The 21,427-nt window shown below is 39.1% G+C and overlaps 2 protein-coding genes across 2 annotated transcripts; one reads left to right on the top strand and one right to left on the bottom strand.

The window, feature by feature from the left end:
* Window positions 1-3,951: 3,951 nt before the first annotated feature.
* LOC145481542 (uncharacterized) lies at window positions 3,952-15,256 on the bottom strand. The gene is made up of 4 exons (XM_081460034.1): window positions 15,168-15,256; window positions 11,430-11,536; window positions 8,631-8,706; window positions 3,952-7,417 (listed from the first exon to the last, which is right to left on the bottom strand). The coding sequence occupies exons 1-4, from the start codon at window positions 15,215-15,217 to the stop codon at window positions 7,342-7,344; spliced, it is 309 nt and encodes a 102-aa protein (XP_081316160.1). The 5' UTR covers window positions 15,218-15,256; the 3' UTR covers window positions 3,952-7,341.
* Window positions 15,257-15,364: 108 nt separating this feature from the next.
* On the top strand, window positions 15,365-20,075 carry LOC145481532 (prostaglandin reductase 2-like). The gene is made up of 4 exons (XM_081460024.1): window positions 15,365-15,763; window positions 18,556-18,726; window positions 19,144-19,344; window positions 19,725-20,075. Exons 1-4 carry the CDS (start codon window positions 15,365-15,367, stop codon window positions 20,064-20,066), a joined length of 1,113 nt encoding a protein of 370 aa, XP_081316150.1. The 3' UTR covers window positions 20,067-20,075.
* The last annotated feature ends 1,352 nt before the right edge of the window (window positions 20,076-21,427 follow it).

Here is a 21,427-nt window from a genome sequence, read left to right on the forward strand (position 1 = left end):
GAAATCAAAACTTCCCCACGTGGGAAGGGATCATTCAAACTGACAGGTCCTCATCGTCCCGCAAATATCACTAAAAACCTGAAAGGAGTGGGAAAAAATTCACAGAACTCACCGTTAACTCTTTGAAGAGAACGTACTAATTTGGCACAAGATTGTACATTGTTTCAACGTCATTTCTTTACGGTGTATTATTGACAGCCAGTGACGCCACACGATCGAAAGCCCGTGCGCTTGTTCAACGAGACCAGCCAATCATAGAACAATCGTAACGCACGTGGAACGGGAGTAAAACGAGGCGCTGTTTTTGAAACCTTCAGCGACAATCAACTCAGCTGGTTCGACGCATTCTTAGTCAAGAAGCTGGCCATTTCCGCCGTTCCTTGCCGAATTATTTGACGAGGAAAATGGCTTCAGCAGCATTATTCAAGTATACAAGCAAACTGAGGCAAACCGTGAGTTCATGTGTGGTGTTCTAAATGTTGAAAGAATTACCTCGCCATTGTAAAAATATCACATGGTTTCATGTGGAAAAATCGAACTGTCTCTTCGTGAAAGTGTTTTATCTACATTGATGCAGTGTACAAACTTGTTTGCAAAGATTAGGGCAAGATTTCCGTATAACCCCATACATTTATTATGCATACAGTTCTTTGTTTAACTAAACAATAGAGTAAACAATAGCGCTCCTTTGAGACTTATTTGATTTGAATAACTCTACCAGTGTCGCATACTTTTGGACTTAGATGTTTTTTTCCAGTTTTCTATCTAAAATACGCAAAAATGGAAAGATTTCTTTGAGACTTAGAATAATTTCTCGAGTTTTAGGTCTAAATTACGGACATCAGATGCGAAATATCATAATTTGGGCCGCATTTACCGTATTTTTAAACTGAACGCAGGCTTAAAACTGCTTAAAATAGTAGCGATTTAGACCTGTTCGCTAGTTTAAAAAAGCTTAAAAATACTGCTTTAGGCCTAAGCAAAACCGGCTGCTTGTGGTTAGCGATAATCTGTTGAGCGGGTTAGCCACTATTATACTAATTTTGTAAATGTAAACAAAGTGAAATAAAAATTATAGCTTACCTGTCGCGTCTCTCGGCGTTTTTTTCCCCTTGATTTCCTTCCTCAAGTTCAGACCCATGCGATGAAGCTGTGTATTTTGTTTCTTTCCTCCATGAAGTGGCGATCAGATCACGAACAGTGCATACAGTGTTACAAGGAACAATTTACGCATCTTTGCGCACTTCGTACAAGTCGGCGATATGCTTGATAATGTTTACAAACGGATCATCTCCATAGTGCTTACGCCACATCCATTCTTGTAGGTAGCTTTCAAAGAAATCTTTGGATGTTCCTGTACGAGGCATACTTCGTTTGACTCCCCACCATGTATTTTCAATGCGCTGGGTGTGCGCACCTGTGTCTGGGTCTGCGAAGTTTAGGCTGTGGTTAACTGTGAGATGACTATAGCCCTCGTCTTTTAGGCAATCGTAAGCTTTCCACATGTCGCTCATCACGCGTGTCCCCGGCAATATGTGGGCGCGTATGATGGGTAAGAGTGTGTCTTTATCCCTTTGTGCTACCGGAACAAGAAAGCAGGCCTTGGTCTCGCGGCAGATGTCGCCAAAGACCCACTGTCCTTCGATGTAGCGACCGCGGTTGTACTTCGTTTTGCCAAACTTGGACTCGTCAATCTCCACAGTCTTACCTGGTCCGCCTATTTGCCCCGCATGATGATTCATGATTCTGTCGGCACAAACCTCTCGGCAATAGTTATACCAATCTATCACCGTTTCTGTTGACGTGGTTTCGTCATCTAGTGAGGTCTCGTGCACTGCTTGAGTAATAGTAAATTTGTGCGCCCAAGCGTACGTTAGGGCTAATACTTTTTCAATGGACAGCCTGCTTCCAGAAAACCATGAGTTCTGGCGCATTGATGCCATGCCATTGCATTTTCTTCTCGAACACCGCCATTCGAACCCATCTCGCGATGAAGCTCGTCGTGTCCACGTCAATGTATTGCTACAATTTTCCCGTGGACACATAACTGACGACGCGAGCAGGTTGTGTTCCTTGCACCACTGTATGCACTGATCGTGATCCGCCAAAATTTTGCACAATTTAAAAAAGTTTAGAGTAGACATTCTTATAAAAACGGTGAACTGTAAATGACAAGAGAGTAGAGGCAACAGGGAGAAAGAAATAAATCATCCCCTTTATATTCACCAGGGAGCTAGTGATAAAAACATGCGATGCGTGTTTTCGTGCAGCGTGAAACATGCTTTAAACAGAGGAATAATTCAATTGTAATGTAAATTTTTGGCAATGTGAACGAGTGAAGTAAAATAAAAATGATTTTTCGAGTGCAAATTCTCAACTGAACCTCGTAGTGTAGTGGTGTGGAAGAGAGACTGGTAAGCGAGAGGTATGCGAAAGGTAAGTGGTTCGAGACCTGCAGGGGTACAAGATAAAAAAAGGAAAAAAAAATGCGCAAGGAGCCTGGCGAATATGGAGAAGAAGAAGAGAGAAGAATAGAGCTAGGGGAAGAAGAGAATCAGCGAAAAGACAGCGCGCAATGAAATCCTCTTTTATTCATACAGTAAGTAGTAATTATCAATGTATATATATTCAATACCCTCGGGAATTCCTATTGTCTTCAAAAACAATAGAGCGCATACATAATTAATAATTCTGCATGCATAATAAATGTATGGGGTTATACGGAAATCTTTCCAAGATTAGTCTTCTCTTCAAAGAGAAGATGTAGATGTGGAGGTTCTGACATTTTCTAGCTGATCCATAGAATTTGCTAAAGGACATGATAACGGGTAGCTTGTTTGCTCTCGCTCGCCAAAGTGCTGGAAACAACGAGATGTTAATTAAATGGGAGTTACAAACATTTAATAGGTAAGCAAGCATTGCTCCATCGCCGTATGTTGAATAAATTGGTTGTCGCTGTAATTATAAAACGACACGAATGCTTTTGAAGTGCTTCTAACAAAAATGATTCCAGAAATTACGAAAACAGTTCGCTTACATTTTGCCGCGCGCAAACGAACGTGGTATGTTTTCAACCACGCTTTGTCTGATTTTTCCCCCAATACTATTTCGCGCTATTTTTGACAAGCTCGTGAGATGGCAGAATTTTGCGAGAAAAGTCTTCTTTTATGTGTATCGTTAATGCTCTTTCTTTACTACAATTGATATCATTTATGTCACATAATTGAATTCAGTTTTGTGTTTCAATTTTTTTCATAAAATGCTACACCGGAAAAGATTATTGCGGGATATATTCAAATTTTAAGAAACCAGTAGTTTCTAACTATCGATTTCTTGTTACGGTAGGTTGCCTTACCCCAAATTGGACAAACAGGAGTGAGAACCAGGTCCCTTTCCTATATCCTCTCAGCTGTCGTATTGAGTGTCTTAATGTTCTTATGTTGTTGTTTTATTTTTTTTTCAGTCTTCCTCTGTCAGTCCCTGATGCTGGTGCCTTTCAAGTTGTCTACCCTTACCTGGAACTCCTTGGCTCTACCCATTCAAGGCAAGACCAAAGCCCTGACTCCTACCAGTTCGACTCTGATGGGGACATTGTAAGATGTGGGGATAGTAAAAGGGTAGGAAAGAGAAAGGAAACTCTTCTCTTTTCTCCTTGCCAGTATCTACTGCTGCTTACGATTTACTCAGAAGAGAAGACTGGGAATGAGTGAGAGAGAAGATTCTGATGGAAGACTTGAAACTGTTGGTCAGTAAAATTGCTTGTGGGTTGGGATGGGAGGGTTAAATAAGAGCTCTGGTTGAATCTTCAATCTAAATTTCGGCCAGAAGTCATTGTACTTCTGATTCGGCTTAGCTTAATGTAGTTAGATTAATTAGTTGGGCCCTGGGTTTGAGATGGTTCCTCCCCTAAGGTTTTTTCCTTGGGTTCCTTTTCAGGGTATTTTTCGGACCATTTTCGGACCATTTTCGGTCATTTCATCATTCGATATCATTTTGACTCGATTTTGACTTTACTTTGAAAGGACTGTGTCGATCCTAGGTCGGTTCTACTTCGGTATTTTTCCGGCTTACCTGCGTTGTCGGCACATCTCCCTGCTTAGTTGCGCATTTAAAACCAATTATCTTTAGATGTTTTACTCAATGATGGTGACGTTAAGCACTGTGATTGAGTGGAACTATTTCGACCAAATTATTTCTAAGAATTATTGCGGCAAAATAATTTTGGCATAAAAGATTCAACCAGGCATTTACAATAATATAGATAACTGGAAATTTAAGCCATTCAGCTGTGAAGAGGAAGACTGTTTCTGCTACTCCTCTTTAGTTTAGTGGTTTAACTGGTTGTAGATATCAGCAAAGGCATCGTCAAATAAGCAGTTAGGAGGGAATATAGGACTATGCACACAATACAGTTTAGATTCAATACACATTAAAACACATTTTAGGCCAATTGGCTGATGTCACATGTTGGCAGTTTGACACTGTCATAAAATTTTGGGCCACATTTTTCTTTGTACATTAGAATACTTAAAGTCAATTGTCTTGTCATGACAGTTTCAGCTGTCGACCAAATTTTTCAAAAATATGTTGCATTGGCCCATGTGCTGCTTCACTTCAAACTTTAAGCTAGTTGTATAGAATTGTTGGAAAATGAAATCTACATCACTGAGCATGGAAATTAACATGGAGAGGACTTTTGCTGTGCAACGCTCCACAATCTGGCATGAGGTATGTGAAAACTTACAATGTAACCATCTGTTGTCTTGCACTGGAATATATCATCCATTCTTAATCTTGCGTTTTTAACAATTGAGTTGCACGTGAAATATTCAGTAATTAACATACATCATTTGAACTAGTTTTGTCAAGTTAATAACCAGATGTGTAACAGTAAGGAAGAGAAGAAAGCAGAGATCAGAATGTTTGTCACATTCCAGTGCAAAACAACAGACAGCACTTTCGGTCTTCGGTTCGGCTTCAGCTTCAGCTTCCAACTCGATCGACAGTTCAACTTCAATTCGGCTCTCAATTGGCTACAATTTATTATTCAAGGCTTGGTAATGAGTTGTAATCATTAGCAAGCCATTTATGTCTTTCATATACCATCTGGGACACCCTAAGTGTTCCGATTGGGGTGCCAACTGTAACTGGTACAGGAACACTTGGAGTTTCTTCGGATGCAAAATTTTTTCAAATAGGATCGCGCCCCCTCCAATGTGTTAATTTAGGTCCTGTGGATTAATATAGTAATGCTGTAATGTACTGTACTAATAAAACAAGAAAAAAAACTGTCTCTCTGTCATTTTCTTTAACTTTAAGGCAGTGTTGCTTTTTTCCAAATTATTAAAATTAGCATTTTGTGTGTCAAGACCTTTCATTCAACTGAGCCCATTATTGGGGCACACTTGGTCAGTCAATTTAGGTCTTGTGGATCAATGCAGAAATAACTCAGCCCAGCCCGGCCCAGCCCATTTTTGGGGGCATAGTTAAAACAGAGTCATGTTAGGTCCTGTGGAGTAATTTAAGTCAGATTGTGGATTAACCTGGAAATGATGTAATGTTTAGAGAGGAAAAAATCAAAATAAAACCAGAAATCTTGTGCAATAACAGTTTCATTGAAAGTGACTTATTAAGCCAATTTTTGGTAGCACAGTTGCACAGTAAATTCAGGTCCAATGGATTAATGCAGAAATAAATCAAACAAGCCCATTTTTGGGGTGCAATTGCATAGTCACTTTAGGTCCTGTGTATTAATGTAGAAATGATTCAACCAGGTCCCTTTTTCGTGGGCATACTTGCACAGTCAAGTTAGGTCCTGTGGAGTAATTTAGGTCAATCTGTGGATTAATGTGGAAATAATGTACTGCACCATAAAAATAAAACCAGAAAAACTTGTGTCTTAGTGTCATTTTCTTTAATTTTAAGCAAAAGCACGAGACTAGAAGAGCCCATTTTTGGGGCATACTGCTGTTGTGTGTTACAAATTATCCAAATTTCTAAATCAAAATTGTCAAGTTTGTATTTTAATCTTGTGCCCATTCCACCCACATAGTCAACTCAGGTCCTGTGGATTAATGTTAGTTGAAGTAAGTCAACTGGGCACATTAATATTTTGGGGCACACTTGCAGTCAATTTAGGTCCTGTTGAGTACGTTAGTTGATACAGCATACAGTTGATTAATATTTTATAAATAATGTAATGCATAACAACAGAAGCACATCATCAGGTAATATGCTTCTAGTCATAACAATAAAACCAGAAAAACTTGTGTCTTATGGTGTGAGAATTTTTTTAATTTTGAGAAAAAAAGCACTAATCTTTTGTTTGGTCAGATGGTGGATTTATGTACAAATAATGGAATGTGTCATACATTAAAATAATAAAACCAGAAAAACTAGTGTCTGTGTGAATTCTGTAATTTTAAGCAATAGCACTTTCGTTAAATGAGACTAATCATGCCCATTTTTGGCAGCACAGTTGTACAGTAAATTTAGGTCCAATGGATCAATGTAGAAATTTCTCAACCAAGTGTTGTACTGGCAAAGTCAATTTAGCTCCTTTCAAGCAATTTAGGTCAGACAGTGGATTAACGTACAAATAATGGAATGTGCCATACATTAAAACAATAAAACCAGAAAAACTAGTGTTTTTGTGTGAATTACTTTAACTTTAAGCAATAGCACTTTAATTAGATGAGACTTGTCAAGCCCATTTTGGGGGACACAGGTGCACAGGTGCACAGTCAATTTAGGTCCTGTGGATTAATGCAGGAATAACTCATTACCAAACCCATTTTTGGAGGCATATTTGCATCGTCAATGTTGGTCCTGTGGAGTAATACCTAGCTCCAACTCTGGATTACATGTAATGTGGAAATAATGTAATGCACTATAAAAATAAAACCAGAAAAACTTGAATCTCAATGTGATTTTCTTTATTTTTAAGCAATAATAGAGCTTTCATTAAACAAAAGACTGATCAAACCAATTTTTTAGGGGCACAGTTGTATGGTTAATTTACATCCAGCGGATTACTGTAGAAATAACTCAACAAAGCCTGTTTTGGGGGGTTTTGTACTGGCAAAGTCAATTTAGGTCCTGTGAGGCAATTGTGGATTAATGTAAAAATCATGTAAATTATGCATCATAACAATAAAACCAGAAAAACTTGCATCTTAGTGTGATTTTCTTTAATTTTAAGTAACAGCACTTTTTTAAAATACAAGCCCATTTTTGGTGAATAGTGTTCCTGTGTGTGCCTGACAAATTTAAATTTACAGCAGGAATTGAAATTGTGGCGAAAATATTATATTGGCCATGGAAATGCTTATGGGTCGTCACCTACTGAGCTTTGATTGTTTTGCAGGGTAACCTCTCCACTGCTGCATGGCCACACCCAGTCATGAAGAAACAGCCTCTAAGAATCAAAAGGTAAATGATCTTGTTTTATTATAGACAATTGTCTGTAATTTTATGTCAGTAGCTCAATGTTCATTACATAAAGAAACAATTTTGTACAGAAATAATTTTCCAAGTGTGTTAATTATAGAAAAAAATCAACTTGAAATTTTTCAGCAGTGCAAAACAAAATGTTCAAATGTGAAGTGGTAATTATCTGTAAACTTGGAGGAGTAAAATTTTAATTTTAATAAATTGTTTATATTTATATGATTGTTTATATTTATATTCTGAACATGTATGTGCTAGTACATTCCAGTCCTTTAGTGCTCATATCATACACAGCAGAAAAGTCAACACCGATCATCCATCTATTAGCCCATAATGAGAAGTTAAGCTGGAAAACCAGTGAAAGAACAAAAACGGACCAATTCTACATCCCGAATGGTGAGCTAACTATAATAGACAAACAGCTTTAAGGATTCTGGAATGGCACAAGGTAAGTAATAATCGAGAGGAATCCCTTTTAATGGAACTTAGATTTCATTCCTTCACTTCAATATTCCATTCTTCAAATGAATTATTCAACACTCAAACAATTTGCAATTTACAGCAAACATAATCAGATCAACAGTTCAATTTTGAATTCGGGTGTGCTTCCCTTGACGTGATGCACAGTTATTGAAGCACAGAATAAAATTAAATTTCTAACAGTTTAGGTTGTTTTCTTAGTCTTTTTAGTGCCACAAACACAGTGTCTGACATTCAGCATAACAACAAACATATACTCATTTTAACAATCCATGTACCTTTTATGAAGCTTTCTGCAGTTGCTGTCATTGTGATGATCACAGGAGATGATAGAACACAGTGTCTGACATTCAGCTTAACTTCAGTTCTCACACTCATTAATAACTCATCAAGTTAAAACAAAGAAAATCACAACTGTGAAGGAGGTTTGGATACCCGGTCTTAATTAGCATAGATATTGATGATTTTACTTCTCTGTTTACTCCCTATTTATTTGTTTTGATTTACAAGATACATGTATATCAAACACTTGTGACAGTGTTTCATCTGCTATCCAAACACCTCGAATTTCATCAAAAATACTCCGCTGTGTGTTGCATTTCCAACTCTCTTCTAAGTGTTTGGATATCCCAAAGAAACACTGCCACTCATGTTTGATATATTACAACAAACATCATTTCTTCATTCAACAATCCATGTACCTTTCATAAAGCTTTCTGCAGTTACTGTCATTGTGATCATCACAGGAGATGATAGAACACACCAGATATTTCAGATCTGCATGAGAGGATAACATGACAGAAATAAATGGCTGGTTAGCTCAATTTGAAAAGGTGAGGAAAAAAAATAAATGAAGGGATGCGTGGAAAGAGACCCCAAGTGACATCAGATTAGACTGCAGGCTTTTCCTTGCAAATTGCTTTTTGCTTCCTTCTATGAACAAGGAGAATTCAATATCAGATCAAAAGTCACCTAGTGCTTTTTTCCATGCACCCCTTCAAATGTTAAGATTGATTCATCCAACTGAGAGTCACTTATAATTTATATGGGTTTGTGGCATCATAGATGCATAAAGCATAGCTGTAACCCTTTGCACGTATTGCAGACATAATCATACTATTAGCAGGAATTTTCTGCAGACTTCACATAAGAAATACAAATTCATATATGAAGTCAAATTTAACCTTTCAATCATAACAACATTCCAGTACATTGATCATCTTCAAAGTTCTAAGATAAAAGTACTCTTACATTGACCCAGGTTTGCATTAGCCTTCAGCATTTTTTTCCACTGGATTCTATGACTTCTTCCGTAGCATAAATGTTTATCACAAACTCAATAACTATCAACCTGCCAAAGTTTTTCAATGTTATTTTCAGGCAATGGCCAACAGGTGATCAACATCCTGCAAAGGATCAGTAGGTCAATCTGGTGCATGATGTTCAAGATGAAATCTGGAGAGTTTTGTTGACAAAGACTGTGGGACTGTTTCAATTACTGTGTTGGATAATCTCTTGTTTTATAGTTATAACTTTTAACACTTAAGGATGGCCAGGTTGTGAAATGTCATTTTGCCTTTACCAATCAAGGGATGCATAAATATGGACAATGTTCTTGTTGATAATACTCAACTTCAGGCAAAGGATCAGCCGCTCAATCTGGCATTATGTTAAAAATGTTTAAATGTTGACTGTGGGATATAATACAAAAAAATCATTTTTAATTGGTCTTGATAATTAAATCAAGGGAACATTTGGACACGCAAAGAAATTTTCGAGATTTTAGTCCATTCAAACTGCCTGATTATTTATTTCTTGCAAAAATCCATTTCACTAAAATTTGTTTCACTATTATCTAGGTTTGACTATACAGGTTCTAGTGCCACTGTTTTTTTTTTTTTTTCAGTAGACTAATCACACCACATGCAGACTTGGGTCAACATTAAATGAAACTTCTAAAATATTTACAAGTGATGATCGTACAAGCTATTATTTAGAAATAATAGCCTGCATGTTATTATTCAGAAATAATAACTTGAAAGCATCACTTAAAAGCTATGTGTGTAGTATTTAAAAATACCGGTAATATCTCAAGAGCTATTATCTTGAAAATTAGCCATAGCTTGCATATTCAAGGCTAATAATTTAAGAAATGATATCTTTTAAGCTATTGTTTACAAATAATAGCTCAAAAGGTTATTATAATTTTAAAATTATGATAGCTTAAAATTTCATTTTATCTTAATATCCTAGTATGCATTTGATTGCACAAGTCTATGCTGAAAATAAAGTTCCTTGACATTTGCTTGTATAGCCAGATTGTGACAAGCCTGAAACAGATCAACACCCATTGATTTCTGTTGGGTCTGAGAAAAAAAGTTACACAAGGTCAAATTCAAATTATTCTATTTTATTATTATCAACTTATTTTCATAGCTTAACATGGAATTGGCACTTTCAAATCTCAACAAACTATCATTCAAAAAATTGAACTTGGGACATTAAGAGTTCCCTTTATTTTGCTTTTTAAGCTGAGCTAATCCTAACACATAACCATGCACAACAACTGCTGCATTAATTTAACACTTGGAGAGTTCACAGTGTTCCAGTTCAGATTTGTGTTCCAAAAATGAACCAGAAATTACACAACCTTGAAATAATTTTTTTTTTTAAGTGGAAGCGAAAACCTTTTGGATGATTAAAATTTGGTGAAAATTTTAAAAATGGGCAGCGTATTTCATGAGAGACAGATTAACTAGAAATTTTTGTCTGAATTGCAAAGTATGGTCTCTTCAAACCAAAACATCTTCCATGGGAGGTTAATTTTGAGTACCAATGTCATGCCGCAGTATGGTGACAATGAACTGCACTTGTTGCTGGTGAGGGTTGTCCAAAGTCAGATTGGTCAGATGTGTATAAGAGGTGAATTGTGATACTTGTGATACTTGGAGGTTATGTTACCTTAATTAAAAGGAAACTGTAAAATTAATATAAAGTTGAAACTCACAATCTAGAACTCCGTTATCTCAAACACACCTTCATCTTGAACTCAAGCATTTCCCTCTGGACATGCTTAAAGTTCAATCTGTCATTTCCTATTGGTTCTCTTGAACCCCTACCATCTTGAACTAGTTTTCTTTTGACTTTCCCTTAAAGGTTTGAGACAGCAGGGTTCAACTGTAGTTTACAAAGTAAGAAACCCACCAAAGGGCAAGTTTCCAGGTAAAAAGAGTCAATGTTGTTGAAAATGATCACTCTGTAACTTATTAAAGAATTTTGTTATTTTATTAATGCCGATATAATTATTTTGATATTGATAGATCAAAAACAGGAAATTATGGCACTTTTTATTGTCTTGATTTGTGTTGTACTCATGAGTCTCACCTAAGACTACTCACATGCAATTTCCCAAAGTGAAATCAATTGATTGCTGAATCAATATACATTACCTGTTTGTTAGTTGCCATTAATTTTAGTCAATAGCTGACCTTATTTGCTACCTTTGTCTGAAGGTTGCCATGTGGTCTCTGGGTCTGCACAAAGTCTGAGCCAGCAAGTCATGTGAGCCAAAATGCAAGCCATTCCAGTTAGCCTAAATAGCTCCCCCCTAAAAAAGGTTTCATTAGTAAGCTCGTGTTTAGCCTTTACATGTTAGGCCCGGTTCATATGTCGCATTTCTGCTGTGTTGAATTCAATTCAATGAATTAAATTTGACAGAAATTCGACGTGTGAATCAGCTGCCGCATTTCTGCCGCAGGTCCGACTAGTCTCATCGCATTATCTGACAGAAATGCGACACCAATTCAGACGTCGAATTCCTGCCGTTTCAAATCTAATGCATACATTATGTTAATGTATTGAGCATGCGTAAGTGTTTTCCCGCCAAAGAAAAAGAAGAAACTTGGCCATTCACGACCCAATGCAACCTGAACATATTGCAACACATAGTACTCTGTTGTCAGCCTTCTTCTTGTTTCATTGGTGAACAATTTTTCGCAAAATTATAGTCCTTTGTTGCTCAGTGTCTTCGTCTGACATATTGAATACTCTACGTTTAAAGCATATTCTGCTGTCCGACATACCCAACAGTATAAATTCTGAATTAAGTGCAACACAAGTGCAACATATGAATCCACTGTTGCATTTCTGCTGCACTTAATTGAATTGAATTTGACACTGCAGAAATGCGATGCATGAACTGGGCCTAAGAGCCAGTAGGGATTACTGGCTTGCATGGTTTGCTTGGTGGTTAGCTTAAATAGTGTTCCTATTAACCTAACTAGCACTCTGTTTAGTCTAAATGGCACCCTGGTCAGCCTAAGTTAGCTTGTGGTCAGCGCTTTTATTGGGGTTAGGGATCCTGGCTTGCATGCCTTGCTGGCTTGCACATGAATACAGTAACACTTGGTCTTTAATTGAATTGGGCAAACAAAACTGAAACCTTCTCTAATGTCTTTTACTGGGGTGCTGGGGGGGGGGGGGGGAGGGGGGGTGCGGCCCAAACCTTGAAACCTGTAACCTATTTCGAACCTGAGTGAAAAATTAATATCCCATTTCAGAGAAGGGGTACAAATAGATCAAAATGGTTAAAATCTATAGTGTTTCTCAGGCTAAAATTGTTCAAAAGCCATACCCTTTAAGGCTGCACATACTGTAAAGCCCATATAAGGGAGGACCCCCCTGGGAAATTTTTTCTGTTTCTAGACTTGCTTTGTTATCCACTTCCTTTGTTATCCACTCCCAAAAAAATTGGGTGAGGATGTGAAGCCCACTTCCCAAAACCCTTACCCTATTTATGACCAAAATCTGCGATATTCCCCTACCCTATTCATGACCTGACCAAAAATTCAGCACCCTACTTATGACCATTGCGACTGGCACAGTTGCCCTAAACATAATTTATGAAGGGCTTTTGATGATGGTGTTGTTGATAATGATGAAAAACTAGCTTCTACAAAACATACCTAATTCAAGACGAGTGAAAAAACATACCCAATTTGAGACTAAAATGACCAAAATTGATACCCTTTTTATGACCAAAACGGCTGAAAACCCATACCCTTTGGGCCCGCACATACTTATATAGCCCATATAAGGGAATACCCCGCACCTGGGGTCTGAACTAGGACAACTAGGGAACTAATTAGAAGGCAGGTCTGAAAACAGGGTATTGATTTAGTGTACGGTCATAAAAAGGGAGCTAAACTTCAGAATACGTGGCCACTAAATTTCACTCATCAAATCCTGCTACTGCAGTCCTGCAGTCGACATAATTTACATCATATCTGTATATAAACATCACGAAATATAATATCACTCATCAAATCCTACTACGGCAGTCCTGCAGTCGACATAATTTACCTAAAATCAGTATATAAACTGTAACGACAAGTGGATAGACAATAAGCAGCAACGATGAAAACTACAACATGGCCGACCACGAGCCCCCTGTCACGTGATCCGTGAGGCGGGAACTGGACTTGTACTTCGTGTACGCATACTCGTTGCATAAACATCATGAAATATGCCGCTTGCATCGTGTACGTGAAATGAACTTGATGAGTGAAGTAATACACCCCTCGTTCTTTTATCCATGAGCCGAAACTAGCACACAACATATAAACATAACTCGTTCTTTCATCCATCAGCCGAAACAAACACGCTACATTGTGTAGTTGCATCATTCAAAAATACTCTAAATAAGTCTTCATCGAGGTGCATGTACCTCCAAATAAATTCCGCTAAATATGTTGAGAAAAGATGCTTTCGAACGCCAAACTTAACACTTAGTTTCATACTTATTCATCGACTGCGGGACTGCGGACCGTGGTAGCACTTCAGATCAACACTTCGTTTATTGATTATTCATCGACTGCGAGACCGCGGACCGCGGTAGCACTTCAGTTTAACACTTAGTTTCATACTTATTCATCGACTGCGAGACTGCGGACCGTGGTAGCACTTCAAATCAACACTTCGTTTATTGATTATTCATTGACTGCGGGACTGTGGACCGCGGTAGCAGTTCAAATCAACACTTCGTTTATTGATTATTCATCGACTGCAGGACTGCGGACTGCAGTAGCACTTCAGTTCAACACTTAGTTTCATACTTATTCATCGACTGCGAGACTGCGGACCGCGGTAGCACTTCAAATCAGCACTTCGTTTCATACTTATTCATCGACTGCGGGACTGTGGACCGCGGTAGCACTTCAGTTTAACACTTAGTTTCATACTTATTCATCGACTGCGAGACTGCGGACCGCGGTAGCACTTCAGTTTAACACTTAGTTTCATACTTATTCATCGACTGCAAGACTGCGGACCGCGGTAGCACTTCAAATCAACACTTCGTTTATTGATTATTCATCGACTGCTGGACTGCGGACCACGGTAGCAGTTCAAATCAACACTTCGTTTATTGATTATTCATCGACTGCGGGACTGCGGACCGTGGTAGCACTTCAGTTCAACACTTAGTTTCATACTTATTCATCGACTGCGAGACTGCGAACTGTGGTAGCACTTCAAATCAACGCTTCGTTTCATACTTATTGATCGACTGCGGGACTGTGGACCGTGGTAGCACTTCAGTTTAACACTTAGTTTCATACTTATTCATCGACTGCGAGACTGCGGACCGCGGTAGCACTTCAAATCAACACTTCGTTTATTGATTATTCATCGACTGCTGGACTGCGGACCACGCTAGCAGTTCAAATCAACACTTCGTTTATTGATTATTCATCGACTGCGGGACTGCGGACCGTGGTAGCACTTCAGTTCAACACTTAGTTTCATACTTATTCATCGACTGCGAGACTGCGAACTGTGGTAGCACTTCAAATCAACGCTTCGTTTCATACTTATTCATCGACTGCATGACTGCGGACTGCGGTAGCACTTCAAATCAACACTTAGTTTCATACTTATTCATCGACTGCAGGACTGCGGACCGCGGTAGCACTTCAGTTTAACAATTAGTAAATACATATTGACTTGCTAGCCGACTGTGGACCGCGTACCACGGGAGCAGTAGATTTAAGGGGGGCGTGAGTGGCCAGGTATTCTGAAGTTGCTAAAAGGGTAGGAAAAATCGCAGATTTTGGTCATAAACAGGGTAAAGGTTTTGGGATGCGGAGCCGCACAACCCCATACAATTTTTCTGGGAGTACCCACCCCGGAAATGGGCTTGTCTGTCAACCAGGGGATTATGACAGAAAAGATTTCCTTACCCTGAGGAAGATAAAAAAGACTGCATCACCCCTTTTACATTCCTTTTCATTGGTCAGAGGTCAGGGTCGACCCTATGGACAAGTTTGTCATCTTCTAGAATCCTAGGAGAGTAGTACAGGATCTCCCCCATCGCCGCCATGTTGAACGCTGCAGCCATCCTGGCAAAGGGCCTGGGACCAGGGCTTTGTTCTCTCCCATGCCCTTGCTCGCCAACAAAATCAAAATGGCGACGGAGTCGGCGGCCGAAACTTGTGCAAGAATCGTCTTCCGCAATCGTCCAGGGGTGGATAAAGTACCGACGGAATCCAACTTTGCTCTAGAAAGAATAGAAATTCCGCAATGCAAAGAAGGAGAGATCTTAGTTAAAACGTTGTATTTGTCAGTAGATCCGTACATGAGATGTCGAATGAACGAGGACACTGGAGCAGCTTACCTTACTTCATGGACTATCGGCGAGCCGCCAGCCGGGGGTGGGGTGGGGAAGGTAGTGCGAAGTGGTAGTCAAAAATTTAAAGTAGGAGATATAGTGGAGTCATTCGCCTGGCCGTGGCAGGAATTTGTGGTTTTCTCTGACGACAACCCAAACCTAAGCAAGGTAGGCCAATAGCGTTTCACATCTAGCACCGGGAGGTGGTGGGTACTCCCTAGAATAAGCCTATACGGGGAGGCTCGGCCCGAAAGAGGTACCTTTTCCAGGTTTCAGGTATACGAAAGGGTAGGCATTTCACAAGCTGAAGTATGTGAAAGGGCAGGGAAATCTGTCATTTACGAAAGCCGAGGAGGGACTTCTGATTTCAGACTTCCGACTTCTGAGTTCTAACTTCTGACCTCTGAGGCCCAGTTCAGACGTTGTGCTTCTGCCGTGCCGAACTAAATTGCAATTTGGTTCGACTGTAGCACAGCAGGAAATCAACTCTGATTCAGACGTCGTGACAGAGTTGAATCAAATTCAGCATTTATTGAAGCCTCGTAACAATTCTCCTCCTAACTCCCTGAGGAAATGCAATCTCGCCAAAACACATTAACATAATTTATGAATTTAGTTTGGCGCAACAGAAGCACGACGTTTGAATTGCTGTCGTGCCAGAGTCGTGTAGCACGGCAGAGCTTGTTGAACTTAATTGCTTGCTGAACTTAATTCAAAAGTTTGATTCAGATGCTGTGCTTCTGCTGTGCATTTGTCGAACTTAATTTCCTGAATTTAGTGCGGCACGGCAGAAGTTCCGACTTCTGACTTCCGACTTCTGAGTTCTGAGTTCTGAGTTCTGAGTTCCGACTTTCGACTTCCAACTTTCGACTTCTGAGTTCTGACTTCCGACTTCCAGCTTCTGACTTCCGACTTCCGACTTCCGACTTCCAGCTTCCGACTTCGAACTTCAAAGTTGAAAGGATCGATTTTCGTCGTGCAACTTATCTTCCTGGAAATCGAGTCAAACTTAATCAAATCAGAATTGTATAAACACTTGTCCTCAGGCATCGTAGCTTGATTAAGAATGAGTTTGAATACAATGTTTATCACAATTTTTATCACCGTTGTTTGTGTTATATTCATAGCCAAATCAGACGTCATGTTTCAGACCAGTGGCCCGTTTCTCAAAAGCTCTCAAAATTCAATTGTCCTTCAATGCCACCCAATGAGAAACATATCACACAATGAGATATATTGTTGTTATTTAGATCATAAGCTGATGGACCCTTATACCCTTATTTTCTTCTAAGTGGGAGGTAAGAGTTGGGAATTTTCTGGGGCATGAAATTTTTTTCTCACATTTCGGGTGTGCATAATTTTTTTGGTGGGCAATAGCTTGTGCAAGATTTTTTTTTAACATAAAAAAAATCAAAATAATGATAGTAGAAGCACTTGCTCAATTTTTTTCTCGTGACTCCCCTTGCACGATATTTTTTTAGTTTTTGCTGTGCAGGATCTTTTTTGGAAATTGCCCAGCCCCCCTCCCCGCTAAAATATAACGATCCGTCCCTAATAAACATTCGAGGAAAAATACACTGCTCTAGTTATTTGGAATCAGGCTCAACAAATGTCTTCATGAAGGATAAAAAGAACATAAGATAATTTTAATTCTTACTAGGGGTTGTTAGAACTGAAGTCTCTTAATCTGAATTTATAGTGAATGCAGAAAATTCTCAGAAAATCAAAAAGATAAAGTAATGTTTTATTCAATAATGTAGTATGAAGGGCTAGAAAAGTGGCACAAAACGACCAGTAGAGAAAAGCGATTCCAAACGCTAAGTATTGCACTCGTTTATACACAAAATAAGGTTGGCACGCTACATGCGACCAAACTGTGTAAAATTATATAAGCGTCTATATGTAATGGTGCAATAAAATTTGTTAGTTCAGTTTGTTGCGATCTTTGTTTGGCGACGTCTTTGACATGGTTTTGAAAAACAAAAGCCTCTGTTCCTAGCTTTTCAGTGAAATTAGATTTAAATAACAAGTAAGTACAATTCAGCTTAACACCAACTTACCGAAACACAACTACACAAATATTAAAATCTGGCCTGATTTCCATGGAAATAGTCGCACATTGGAGAGCGATCATTTAATTTTTGAAGTGGGAAGTGGGAAGTGGGAAGTGGGAAGTGGGAAGTGGGAAGTCCCTCCTTGGCTTTTGCAGTCATTTAATAAAATTTTCCCCATCTGGGGATGGAAGAATAGATGCCTGCCAAATTCCAACAGGTCTCGGATCCAGCAAGAAAACTGATACTGTCAGGTCTTAATTTCAATAGTAATGGGAAAGGAAGATTCCGACAAGGGCAATTTTCTCAATTTACTGACTCTGACAGTGATAATTTTTAGAAATTTCATATTCTGATAGCCTTGTTTCTTAAAAAATAACATTTCCTACCCCCACTCCTATGAAGAAAATTGCAGATTCAGACAGGATCTACTCAGACCTTACCAGAATATACTTTTCATGGGGGTGGGGTGGGGGGGGGGGGTGCGGATAAGAAATGGAATGTTCCATTTACAAAGGTCTTTAAAAAAATGTTTCAAACAGATGCAGCTCGTGGATATATCAGGTAATGCTTGATGTTCTCACGTAATATTGTTCATTTAACTTCCTTCCGAGGGTTTAGAAATGGGATGCAATGCTCTTAAGTAGGTATGTGAAAGAGGTACCTTTTTTCAGGTGGTGGTATATAAATATAATTTACCACAAATATAATACTTTATTGATCAAAAGTTACTTTACAAACAAAATGAGTAAACTGATAAGCTGCGAGCTTTTTTGCTTCTAAATTAAACATCTTTCCCACCTTTACAGATAAAAATTAAGCTCTTTTGGGGGGTGAGGGGGGGGGGGGGGACAGTATAAGACTTTTAAGTACCCTAATTAGCATTGGTAATGGCTTTGTATCTGATAGGAAAAGAGCCCATTCCTTTGTTCCAACCCATCTCTGTTACTGGGTATAGTTGGTTTGACTGGATTGACTTCCTATTTTGGCATCAAAGAAAGAGCACACATTACAGCTGGTGCTAATCAAACTGTTCTCATCAGTGGGGCTGCTGGAGCTTGTGGGATGGCTGCAGGGCAGGTGAGGAACTGATTGCTTTAAGGAAATTGTTCTGATATGAAATGAAATGCTACTAACTGTCATAGGGACTGCATTTTTCCCTAAGGTTGCATTCCTTGTGGCCATCACTGCTGACCAAAGTTCATGCAGGCTCCAGGGCTGCCTTGTGTAAAACAAATGAGAAACATCATTGGTTAGAAAGAGGATGGGGTGAGATCCCTAGGGGAAATGAAGTGAGAAGAGAGGGCAGAGGGTAGGATTCCCAGGGAGGTCGGAATGAGGAGAAACAGTAGAAGTAAAAATACAGAAGGGTAAAGGAAATTGGAAGTTGAGACCCCCCTTTCTAACACCCTTGCTCTACACGCACATTAGTTCCAGGAACACTGATCGTTCTACGAGTTAGAAAAGGTTGCATACACACAATTTCTCATAATCCAGATTGCTAGGTTGGAGGGATGTGGCACCATTATCGGCATATGTGGGTCAGATGAAAAGTGCCGCTTCCTCACAAAGGAGATGGGTTTTGATGATGCAATAAACTACAAAACAACAAAGAACATCAGTGAACAGATAAGAATGAAATGCCTAACTGGAGTTGATGTGTACTTTGACAATGTCGGAGGTGAAATCAGCAATGAGGTGGGTTAATATTTTCTTTCAGAATCTTTAAAAAACCTCTAGAAAGGTTATGTTCCTGTATTTTTCTCTTGATATTTTAATATCAAATGAGTTTAGTGTAATAATGATCGGGAAATGTTTTTCTTTTTCAGTGGATAAAATTATTGGGTACACCTTGTGAAACACCTTGCTGTTTACACAAAGGTTTGTGGGCTTGCAAATATTTGGACATTTGGTCAGGGAGTGTGTGGTCAGGCTTGATTTTTTTTCAGGCTTTCATTTCACAACTGCTTAAGTTGTTTGTATAACTGCGATGATCAGTCATGTCTTCACATCTTTCTCCGCAGTTCAAATATATGATCTTTCATATATTCACTCGTATTAACTCTTGTTTATTCCAGGTGATTCGTTGCATGAATGAGGACAGCCATGTTGTTTTATGCGGGCAAATCTCAGTCTACAACGAAGATGTTCCTTACCCTCCACCAATCCCCCAGGACATTCAATGGATACTCAAAGACAGAAATATAACACGTGATCGTTATCAGTTAATAAGTTACATGGAAAGGTTCCCGGATGGAAAGAAACAGCTAGAAACCTGGGTACGAGAGGGAAGGCTAAAAAATCGCGAGACAATCGTGGAGGGGCTGGAAAATACCGGTAGAGCATTTGTTGATATGATGAGTGGTGGAAATATTGGAAAGCAAGTTGTGAAAGTGGCGGAAGTAACGGGTTCAAAATGAAAAGCCACACACTGTAAACTGCAATCACAGTAAGACATTACTCTTAGCTGCAGAAGACCAGAAGACGCCGGAAAAACTAAGATTGCTTTTATACTGTGGAACCTCGATGGTTACGGCTCGTTCAGCCCTCAAGTTGATTGGTCCCTAGCCAGGTAGCCCCCAACCAAAAATTTATTAGCCCTCATTAACGCTTAAAGAACGAGAAATAGACAGTGTTTTTTACTTCTGGTTGGGTGCTAACCGGTTAGGAGCTAATCGACTTGGGGGCCGGTAAACGACCGGATACCACCTCGATATAACGAAAGGACAAGGGACTGACAAAATCTGTTCGTCATAGCGAGGTTACGTTAAATCGGGTGTCTTTTCCATATACTGTACTGTTACTAGGACGAAGAATAACGTTCGTTATATCGAGGACTTCTGACTTCGTTATATAGGGGTTCGTTATATCGAGGACTTCGTTATATAGGGGTTAGTTAGATCGAGGTTCCACTGTACTGGAGGTACATCACTTGAACGTCCGGCAGTTTTACACAAATAAAATAAAGCAGATATCGAGGTTTACATGTAATAATGCCCACGTTCTGAGTAATAGAAATAGTCTTCAAGTGGAAATACTAGATGCTAATATTCTGGGTTGTAAATTACGTAGTTCTACTGATCAAAACAGTGGCCCTTAAATCTGCACTAATGTGTTGCATTTTCCGTTTCATGTGCATGACATTTCAATTAATTTTAAGTAATATTACTCAGGGATGATGAAATGAGTTTTCCATTGATAGAAGTTGAATGGGGTCAGTTATTTCAGCTGAATACAACGTTACTAAGAAATAATCCAAGTCGTAAAATATCCGCGCGTGTGTTGCTAAGCTATTTAAAAACTTGTTACTTACATGAGCCAGCAAAATCGATTAAAATTCAAATTAAAACCCGGTTGTGTACATAAATTACTAATCTTAGCGGAGTTTGGAAGCGTATTTTCCTGCCAACAAAATATCAACAAAGATTTAATCATCCAACGAGGTTTAAACTGCTTGTTTTTACACTGCAAGCCGTGACAAAGAACAACACCAAATAGAGCTGAGTAGATTGCGTCAGTTATTGCAAAAAGAGCAGCATTGTAACAAGATTGATATATTTTTAAGTCCCGATTACAATCGAAGATGCGATCAGCCGAAGTTACGGACAAAAATAGGGCCTCGACAGCGAGACTGGCAACAGAAAGCAAGCTATCGACGCAGAAAAAACGCCGGTCAAAGGACATCACAGAGCTCAGGGTGGAGGCCGAGAACTTGAAAGTTGCTTTGTCGAGTTTGACGACGGAACACGAAAAATCACAAGCCAAAGAAAGAACAGCTTAT

The sequence above is a fragment of the Orbicella franksi genome, chromosome 3, assembly GCF_964199315.1.
Source record: "Orbicella franksi chromosome 3, jaOrbFran1.1, whole genome shotgun sequence".
Classification (NCBI taxonomy): Eukaryota; Metazoa; Cnidaria; class Anthozoa; order Scleractinia; family Merulinidae; genus Orbicella; species Orbicella franksi.